Raw genomic sequence first — 10,917 nt, 5'->3', positions numbered from 1 at the left:
AAATCAGGCTCAGGCTAGATAATCAGGTCATCACGAGAATATCTAGGGGCCTCTGAGAAGCTAGTCCGGCAGAAAATAGCCCACCTGGTACCAGAATTTCCGGCAGCTGCTAGAGTTTGGGGGTGGGGGCTGAGCTATTTCTGAGAGGGAAATCACCCAACGGCCAAAGTCCTAGGTCGTAGTTCAGCTAGAGGCCCATCATATGGACAGGAGCAATGTAAAGCCAACCCCTTAGCCCAGGGAAGGCTGGCAGGCCCTAACTGGGTGTTCAGGATTCCTCCCGCTAATTGGAAACTCCTTACCAATTAATATGCCGGGGGCTTGTGCAGTCTGGTATCAGGAAAGGTGGAACCATGAGGTCTGTGTAGACCTGTCTACTAAAACTTTTGTGTTTTCAGTCCTGTGGATGGAAGTATTTTGCTATGCTCATTGTTGCTCCTGTGTGTGTGTATGTGTACATGCCTACATGCCTGGTGCTGATGAGGGCCTTGTGCATCTAACAGAGGGCTCTACCACTAAGCTACATCCCTAGCTGCAGGATAGGCTGAATTCAGTAGTGGATCTTAAACTTAGAAAACATAGGATGATGGGCCCAAGTTTCTGGCTCACGGGGCTGAAGCCAAGTGTGAGGACTGGGATCTTGACAGGTATGTGGAGGGTGTCCTGTTGGCATTGGGAATTGTACTCTGGGAGCTTCAGTTCTTAAGCTGTTCCTAAAGATGGGGAATGGATGTTGGAGGATATCATACAGTTGTCTCCTACACATCCCGTTCAACAGAGGTGCCCAAACACAGGCAGGCTTTCTTTAAGCCTAGCTTTTGGACTTACGTATCACATACATGAAGTGAGTACTCTGCACGGTTGCTAGCTCTCTACTGTGCAGGACTTTCTCTCATGAGTTTGCCCACAAGTGACTCACTCAGCTTAAGATCCACTGTGGGATTTCTTGCACAGTGAGGAAGTCTAAGCAAGGGTTTTTGCCGTCCTGAAACCTTCAAGTTCAATAGACTGAATATAACATTGCATTTTGTGGGCACTTAATGGATCATTTCTGATTTTTGATTTTGTAGCTTTTTAAAAAGTTTAAGATTTAATGAAAAATAAATCTCTAAATGAATTTAAATTTATAGTACTTATACTCTGGGAATGTAACTGTATTATACTGCTGGCCTAGCATGAGTAAGGGCCCCCAAATAAAAATAAAAGATAAAGCTTTTTTGGTCATAAATTCTGATCCTGGTGACAAAAGCACTTTGCCAAATAAAGTGGGCTCTTTTGAGAAACCAAGACTGTGGGCCGGGAGAGGGATTTCCATATGAAGCAGCTGGGGTCAAGGTAGAGACTGAAGGAAAGGAGGATCCTTTTCAGGTTTAGGCTATCTAAAAAGCCAGTACTCAGGAAGATAATAAATGCACTAAGTGGTCAGGACAGGCCAAGTTCAGCTGCACTAACAAATGAGTCCCAGGCTGTTAGCTCACAGTGTTAGTCAGCTTTCTATTGCTGTGGCAAAATAACCTAAAGGAAGAAAGATGTATTCTTGGTCATGGTTTCAAAGAATTCAGTCCATGGTCACAGGGTTCGTGGTGAAGTGTTGTGGGCACAGAGGTCTTTTTATTCATAGAGAAGCACCAAGAGAATCAGAAATGCTAATCATGCAGGGCTGTCTCCTCAATGGAGGAGATATAAACCAAATACCTGCATTCCATCCAGAAAGCTGCAAGTGGAGGTTGTTAGTGACCTGGTGATCCCATTCAAACTCCCCAGAATGATTACCCCAGACTCTTCTCTCCCTAGGCCATCCTTAGGGAGATATTAGATGTACTTTATGGCCTGCTGACCTCCATGCTGTTAGTCAGAGACCACACTGGATTCCAGGTCTTTTACTTGTAGAACCCACTCACATGATCACATGTACTTTGTTAAAGAGTTTCTACGTAGTCACTCCTTAAGCTTTGTTGTGCATCCGGAATTGGACTCATTGGACTGGATGTTGCCCGGAAACCTTTTCCCAAATGGTACTGTACTTTAAATATGCTGACAATGAACTACCTGGCATTAGACTCCCTGAATCTGATTCAGGTTGACAAGTCAATCTGTACCAGCTTTTCATTCTTCTCTCTTTGCGGGGTTCATTTTCCTGTATGACGCCTGCAAGGACCCCTTTAGGGAAGCATGTCATGGCTAGAGTATGTGGTGAGACAAAGCTGCTCATCTCATGGTGGCAGGGAAGATGGAAGGGTGGGAAGGGTGTACCTAACCCCATCAATGGTACACTACAATGACCTAACTTCCCCTCACCTGCCCCCAACAGCACTGACAGCTAGGGGCCAAGCTTTCAACGTGAGCCTTGGGGAGACACTTACAGTACCAACAAAAACTTTTCATATCACCTGTGCCTTATGGGTCATCAGGGGCTTCATACCCATCCCCCATACTGGAAGTTCACACTGAATGAAACACCTTCAGACACCTTTCCACAGCAGGAAGAAAAGAGCATTTTCACTAAACACACATTGTTAACCAAGAACAGTGAGGGGCTGGAGAGATGACAGAGCAGTTAAGAGCACTGGAGTTCAGTTCCCTGCACTCACCTCAGGTTGCTCATACATGTACATGTGAATACTCACATGTAGATACACACATGTAAGTAAATATGTGTCTTTTTAGGAAAGACAGAAAGGCTCTTTTGTGACCTTCACAGGCACCTTCCCAAACACATATATAAAAACAAATCTATACAGAAGAGAGAGGCCAAAGGATTTGGGAAACACATCTGAGTACATCAAGTCAAAGGCAGAATTGCAAGGCAACACAGGTGACAGTGGTAGAGGAGTTACTTTTCGCTTGGTGGGCTTTTGTTTGCTTTTAAGTTAGACTCTCATGAGGCTTTACTGGCCTTGAACTCATGACAATTCTGCCTCAGCCTTGAACCACTAGCCTGGCTAATTGTATGGAATTTTTATCCCATCTGTTTTCAGAGGCAACATCTTGGCTGTGCAGAAACCCTCAATCAATCACATTCTGCTTGGCTGGTTAATGAGGCCCCTCCCAGCTGAGAGGTGATGAAGGTCAGAGACTGCTAAACTTATTTGTCACTGGAATCTACTGGAATAATGTGCACTTGGCAGGTTTAAAAAGAGTCTTCAGAGTACCCCTGAAATATTCTCCATCATGCCTTGTTCACTTTTAACTCTCTAAAACTGAAAGCTCATGGCAAATCTGCTGCTGACTGCCTCTGGCACCACTGAGACCAACAAAAACTATGCCACAGATATGGGGAAGGACCCTCTTACCCTTAAAGGGAATGGCCCAGACCCAGTTCCCTTACGGGGCTGAGGATTGATATGCCTGTTTGATACCACAGAAGGCACAGCTAACCTGCTACCAAAAGGATTAATGAAATAGATACCCCCACAAAGCCAGGCCCAACCATAAATAAGATGAATAACAATATACATCCAGGGAAGAGAAATCTCCCTGAGAATTCCCTTCCTTTTCCTTTCCAGGTAAAAATGAATCACCCTTGAATCCAGATGCTGGCCTCCGAACTTATACTACTCAGACCTTTGACGGGCCACTGACAAGAACATCAAACAACTAGAGATTGACATCACTAAGCTGAAGAAATTCCTCGTTTCGCTGTCTGAAGAGACCTCCAAAAATCGAAAAGATCCTTATTGGACTTGATTTACTCTATTACAATAGAAAAGGCTGTATACAGCTCTTGTGTATAGCCCTTAAAGAAAAATGTTGCCTTTACATAGACAAGACAGGGAGGGTTAAAGAGAACATGAAATAGGTCAGTGAAGGCCCTGAGAAAAATCAGAGAGAGAAAGAGACAGATGAATGCTGGTACAAGAATTGGTTTTCAGCCTCTCCAAGGTTGTCAGCCCTACTTCCTCTCATCTTGGGACCCTTATTTTGGTTCTTTTTGCTTATTTCTACCGGTCACTGGGCCTCAAATAGGCTGACTAACTCTGTGAAACAACAGATAAATAATTTGGTAGCAAAACCTATTCAGATACATTATCATAAGTTAGCTATGGAGGACCATGAGACTCAAGATGAGGTTGTTACTTTATACAGGATGCTCCCAAAACCCATCTCCACCCAACCTAAAAGAGGGGACTTCCGCCCCTAGACCAAGCAGAGAGAGGCCACCCAGAACCCCCTCTGACTGGTGATCTGAATTCTTGCTTAGGCTGCGAGGCTAAGCACTGCAAGGGAATATAAATAAAACTTAAAAATATGTCTCTGGGTTCCCTGAGGGACAAGCCTGACTGCATAGGGGTTGATGTCAAAAGTATCCCCTCTCCAGGAAAAAGACATCGGGATGGGTATGGCCCTCATGCCTCACTGGACAACAACAGGGGGACCGGAGCCATTACAAGGTCCCCTTCAATTACTGGAGGTCAGGCCTCTATCCCTGCCTTCACAAGATTAGAATTGCCACAGCCCTTCTACAAAAAGGAGGAGATGTCTGGAGCAGCCCTGTTTACACACTGAAGGCCTAAAATCAGCCATAGGCCTGTCATACATGTATACTAACACCAAGTCCTGGGTATCTGTAAAAAAAAAAAACAAAACATTGAAACAGATGGCTATAAGCTATTGTAAACAGGCAGCTTTTGTGGAAATTTACCAGCCTGAGTAGTCATAGACCTTGTAAACAGGTAGCCTTGGCAGACAATACCAACTTAGATATGGACAAGTGAGTTATAGGCAGAGTCATAGTGACCTGTCCCCTGAACCTTCACCCAATACCCGGTTCTGAAAGATATCTGTATTCCCCCTGAACACCCACACTCCAGTGTCATCCCCTTCCCCACATCCTGCTTTTCTGTGTTTATAACCCCTGTGTGAATGAACTATGATTTGAAAAAAAAATTATTAAAAAAAGTCTTCAGCAACCTCCCAACTCAATTACCACAGCCCTAGTCTGTATGACCCCATTCCTTCTTGCCGAATAAATTCTTCAGACTCTGGCTGGGAAGTGACTCTCCTGTCATTGCTGTTGTGTCTTACCCTCCTTCTCTCTGGAGCAGACTCTCCCCAGGCTCCTCCGAGCTTCTTTGCAATAGGCTTCCGATTTTGGACTTACATATTCATCTCTACTGTGTAAAATTTCAGCAAGAACCATGTTAGAGCAGTGGAGCCAGAACCCCTATCTTTGCTATTAGATCCCCTGAGATCTGACCAGGTCTGCATACTCCACCACCCTCCTGAAATGTCTGGATGATATCCTGACCTTCTATTAGGTGGGTTTAATGAATGCCCCTCCCCACCCATGTTTCCTCTTAGCCACTTCCATCCTTGACCAACACCCACTCATGGCTACACATTCCTACTTTTCCTTGCTTTGTGCTAGAGGCCAGATGAGGGAATCAGATCCCCTGAAACCGGAGTTACAAGAGCATTGTGAACCCAAGTCCTGCAAGAACAATGAGTGCCCTTAATTGCTGAGCTATCAACTCTCCAGCCCCAGTGCTCTATTAAAAAATTGTAAATGAATGTGTATGTGTGTACATACGTATGTATGTATGTATGTATGTATGTATGTATGTATGTATGAATATGGGTGTATACACTATGTGTGTACATATGGGAGCTACAAAAGAGAGTTGAGTATCCTCTATTCCTCTGAAATAGGGTCTCTCTGAACCAGAGGCTTGCATTTTCCTGGCTGGACTGGGAGCCAGTAAGCTCCAGTGATCCTATCTTTTCCTCTTTAGAGCTGGAGTTACAGGCCTGTATAGGATGCTTGTTACTATGGTACTGGTATCTGAACCCTGGTCCTCATGATTACTCACTAAGTGATCTTATGTGCTCGACCAGTTTTCCAGCCCTAAGTCGGTGATGCTTTATCTAAGTTATAAGAATTCTTCTTTACTGCAATGCACATATACCTTTCCATAATGCACCTAACACTTCAGGTTACCTATTATTTGCAGTCTTACAAGGTCTAGTTGCATTTTACATATGGGTATCTATTCACAGTGATATTTGGGCAAACTATTTTTTTTCTAGTTCTTTAATGTTTTCTCTTTTGAATAGTTTTGACTTGTTAAACTCAACTGACCACAATGTTCACATGTATTTTTGTACATTAAACTCTATTCCATTGAGGACCAAATGATGTAACTAATCTAAGACTGATACATACTTTAATTAAAGACGTCAAATGGCTTAAAGGGCAACACAGAGTGCCCAAAGCCAAGTGCCTCGTGGGTAAGCTGTAGAAAAGTGGCTTTTCTGCAAGAACTAGACCTCTCTAGCAGCTGTCTGGCCATATTACATGTGGCCTCACTGAGTCCTAAATCTAGGCCTTGATTGAAACAAATGCAAAACCAAGTTTTTTTTCACCCTGTCCTAAAACAAAACAAATTAATATATAAGAACATCTGAGTAATCACAGTAAAGTATCAGTGTTCCGGCACAAGTCCTGTGACTCTGTCATGGATTGTCATCCATTTCCTATAGGCATTGTTCATTAAATGTATTTTTAAATTTTTATTTTGAGATAGGTTCTATTATGGTCCCTCTGTAGATCAGACTGGTCTCTGATACGCAGAGACCCACCTGCCTCTGCCTCCCCATTGCTGGGATTAAAGGTGGCACCACAGGGAGTAGCACTGCACTTTAGGGCCATCATTTCGGATCCAATTTCCTGATTTACCTGACAAAAACACTGGCTTGAATTTCCGATTCCTCATCAAAGAGAATATTCTCACCAGGGTTCATAAAGCACAAAAGGGACTTGGGAACGACTTAATAGTCTGCACAGCTGCTGATTCAATGATCCGGAACCCACGAGTGAGTAGCCAAATGCCATCTAGAACTGGGTGCGTGTAAGACAGACAAGTTCTCTGAGCATTAACTGCTCCCTGACAAGCAACTATCCTATAAAAATGCCAACTAGGACTGCACAGAGACAAAGAATGAAGGGCAAATTAAAGTAAATTCTGTGCTACTCCTCTAGGGTTTTCAAATATTTGAGTCCACAAGCTCATGCCTAATTTGCTCCAACTCAGATTCCTCTTCCTTGTTCTTAAGAGACTGAGCCAGGCCATTTCTAATCCCAGCACTTCCTGGTTCTTATGTTGGACTATAGAATAGCTCCTCTTGTGGGACCAGGACACCACAGATGCATCAGGGACCTATTCTGTGTCTGCATCTCTTCTCCATTCAACTCAACTTCTTTTACTCTTGTAAACTAACTTGAGTTGACTAACAAGAACTTCTACCCAAGCTCCTAAACCTGGTTCGTGTGAGGCCCCACTATTCTTCCTAGTAGAGAAAAGGGCACATGAGGGCTGTAGGAAGTAATTATGTCAAGAACAGATCTTCAACGGGTGACAGTTAAAGAAAATCCACATAGCAAGAAACCAATTAGCAAGTTCACTGATAATTCCTCTACTTACATTTTCATGGCCAATAATTTTCCAGGTTAGGATGTGAATATAGGAGCTGACCCATGAGTGTGTGAACTTGTCCAATTCCACTTTACGAAATACATGATATGAAATAAAAATACAGAAACATAAAGCATTTATTTATTATTGCTATAATCAAGGCAAAAATTTCTTTAAACAATTAGCCTTGATAATGGTAGTATATCAGACCCATTACTCATAAGTTTACAGTTGTTCTCCACTGTTGAGACCTCACTGCTTTATACACACCACCTACCAGACCTGCGTCATTCAAGAAGACCTTGAGAGTTACAGAGCAGTGTTAACACTTTACTACTCCTGACTTCACATCAACCTTACCTCTCCAAACTTGTTCATATTATATTTAAAAAAGTGATATCAGGAGGTCAACTACATCTACTTACTTGGAAAACCAACTGAGATAAATGGGGTAATTAAGAGAACATGAAGAACTGAGTGTAAAAATTACAGAAGACATTCTATCACTATTATAAAGAGGGGTATAGTCTGTCTGCAGGAACCTGTATGACAGCCACCAAGAGTTTTGAATCCTGGAGCAGGGCAAAGAATATTGATGACCAAGTTTCTGACTCACTCTCTAAGGAAGCATCTGGCTTGACAAGCCACTTAATATCAACCCAACTATAACCTAAAAACACTGTCAGCTTTATTCAACCTTAATATACATTTGTACAAGCAATTTAAAAAAGGTTATTCCACAATGATTCAGTGGGTTTTACCTAGTTTGAAGATAATGAAGTTACAAATGAGAGGTAGAAACACCGTAGTAAAGACCTAAAAATACAAACATCCTATACATAAACGTTCAAATTAACTGCTGGAATTTCATACAGGTAAATAATGTAAAAATTACATTACTTTGTTCACCAAGTAAATGAAAACCATGTTTTCTCTGTTAACTTTAATCAGCACATGAAAGTAAGTGTGGTGCCAAAGAGCTTCTGCGCAGCTATCAGAGCACAGGTCGTTATGTGTAAGTTTTGAAGTACATGGATTAAAACTGGTGAATGGTTTATTCAAGTATTCAAGTAGGTAAGTAAAAGAAACGAAATAATATACAATATAGGAACCATTCTTGGAGAGACTTGATCTGCCATGACTAGCTATTGGTGAACTCAAGGTTAACACTGAGAAGTACACATTAGTCTGGAGAGAGCTGCCCATTTTTCTAAGGGAAAACAAACCTCATTTCTTACTAATTTCATGTAGAAACTCCACATCACTAACAAGCCATTATTCATCACTTTGATTTGGCCCTATTAAAATTCTCAAGAGTATTTCTTGATTCATGATAGCTTTCTAATACTGCCCAAACAAACTTAGCCTTTAATAAACCTAAGGTCACAGGAATTGATGCACATTCTGCATGCACAACAAAAAATGCAAACAACCAGCAACTCAAAATTCCACTAGGAAGATCTGTTGATGAGATAACAGGTGAGAAAAATGCAAATGTTCTCATGAATGCAAGTTCTGACCATTTAAAAGTTCAATGGAGATTACATATGAATTCTGAAAAGGACATATGTATATAATCAAGTAAAATATTTAAACAAGTCCATTGTGCCTCAGTTATTTTTAAATTGCAAAATCCAATACACAGTTATTTTAATAAATTAGTGCAATATGAAAGAGTTTTGGAAGATTAACATCATGTCCACATTAGATCAAGCTGAAGACTTCACAATTCATCCAAGAGTCACCTTTTGTTTCTTCTTAAAATTCCTCCTCCTGAGCTGTTTAAAGATGCATGCTCAGGTTCAGACAACAAACTTACCTCAAACCTCAAATCACCTGGATGAGCTGTATATTCTTTTGCTTGTGTATGCTTTAGCAAAACATGAATTTCACATATTGCTCAGAGAGCTGAGTGAAGTCACTCACTTTGTTTCCTGTTTAATTATCCACAAGAATAACTGTACTTATGGTGCTAGTTCTAAGGTACATTTATTTGCCAGGTTCAAATAACTTGAGCCATGTGGAAAACTCTTTTGCTTCTGCTTCTATAAAGAGAAAGGAAAGGGGGAGTGACTTCTCCAATAAGGCAGGTTTTCTACAATATGTAGTAGTTTTGTATTGTTTTTCTTTCTTAAGTTGCTGCTTGTTCTTTGGTAGTCACCACAGTGCCCAGGGATGGGTGACAGAACCAAGATGTAATTCCAAATGTATCACTTCCTGTTCCATGCCGGTCCACAGATAAGCCTGCTACTCACACAGCTGCAGTGCTACAGCAGAGTGCTGACAATCTTCTTTCAATACTACATTTATCTAGAAATAAAATGTAAAATGATATCAATAATAAAACTATTTGTGTTTTCTAACCCAAGGACAGAGAAACTAAGGCGGAAATCATGACTCTCACCACCATGGTTCCTGCTCTATCTTGGCCCCAAGGTGAACACAATGAATACACTTTCTTCCTCTGTCCAGCAACAGTTCAGATATAACCTGCAGTTAATGCTGCAGTGTTAAAATTCAGATTGCCACAACAACTCTCTTGCTTAGAAGTACAAGTAACTTCAGGAATGCTGTCCTAAAATCATAAAAACAGCTCCTCCTCAAACACCAGATACTAGGGATACACGCACATATATGTATTATATATATAATATATAAATATATAAATTTATGTATCATTCTGGTAGCCCATCAATCTATGCTGTTAGTTATATGAAATATGTAGTACATAAGACCTTTACAATATTCTTTGGTTACTACACCCAGAAAGCTTAAAAGAGTGCTATTCAATAATGAAACAATGTCCTCTTACAGTCTTAAACAAGAACCTGACAACAAAATAATGCAATGAGAACAATATGAAGAATCAAAGTAATCTGTATTTTGTATGAAGCCTCTCTAATCCTTACAACATACAAGGCTGGCATTGTTGTCAACATCTTACAGGAAGATTAATAATTTGTTCATGTTTTTAAAGCCAAGATTCATCTCAGGTAGTATGATTACAAATCTAGAAGACAAATTTGCAATTAATTAAATTCAGTGGTTCTCCTTTACCCGCAAAGGATTCACTCTAAGATCCCCAATTTAGACCTGAAACTATAAATAGTATCAAAGTCTATCTACAAACCCAGTACTACCAAGACAGTATACTATCAACACAGTATATTTCACAGCCACTGCTACTAATGACTCATAGGTAGGAGGCACACATAGCAAGTGTGCACTGGACAAGGGGATGCATTATGTCTCAGGTAGCAGAGGACAACTCAAGATTTTGCTGTCATGCTACTCAGAACAATGCAAAATGTGGATGGGGAGGAAGAGAGGAAATGAGAAACAACAGAAACAAGTTTTGTTTGAAAAACCCCATAATGATCTCAGCAGCTAAGAACAATGGCTGCTTTTCTAGAGAACCTCAAATCAAGTCCTAGCACTCACTCACACAGCTGCTCGTAACTCTCTGTAACTGTAACTCAACATGCAGGGGCTCTAGAGCTTGCTC

General features: G+C 41.2%; 1 protein-coding gene across 2 annotated transcripts in view; it reads right to left on the bottom strand.

Annotated features, from left to right (window-relative positions):
- Positions 1 to 7,531: 7,531 nt before the first annotated feature.
- The window catches only part of Ulk2 (unc-51 like autophagy activating kinase 2), a 76,582-nt gene continuing 73,196 nt past the window's right edge, over positions 7,532 to 10,917 (bottom strand). For both annotated transcript variants that reach the window (XM_028776459.1, XM_028776457.1), the window contains one exon: positions 7,532 to 9,722. In XM_028776459.1, coding sequence (XP_028632292.1) covers positions 9,664 to 9,722 — 59 coding nt within the window. In that variant the 3' untranslated portion in view covers positions 7,532 to 9,663. The remainder of the gene's footprint in view (positions 9,723 to 10,917) is intronic.

The sequence above is a fragment of the Grammomys surdaster genome, unplaced genomic scaffold (assembly GCF_004785775.1).
Source record: "Grammomys surdaster isolate TR1022 unplaced genomic scaffold, NIH_TR_1.0 270, whole genome shotgun sequence".
Lineage (NCBI taxonomy): Eukaryota > Metazoa > Chordata > Mammalia > Rodentia > Muridae > Grammomys > Grammomys surdaster.
The sequence above is the reverse complement of the archived record's forward strand: the minus strand, read 5'-3'. Positions and strand labels throughout refer to the sequence as shown.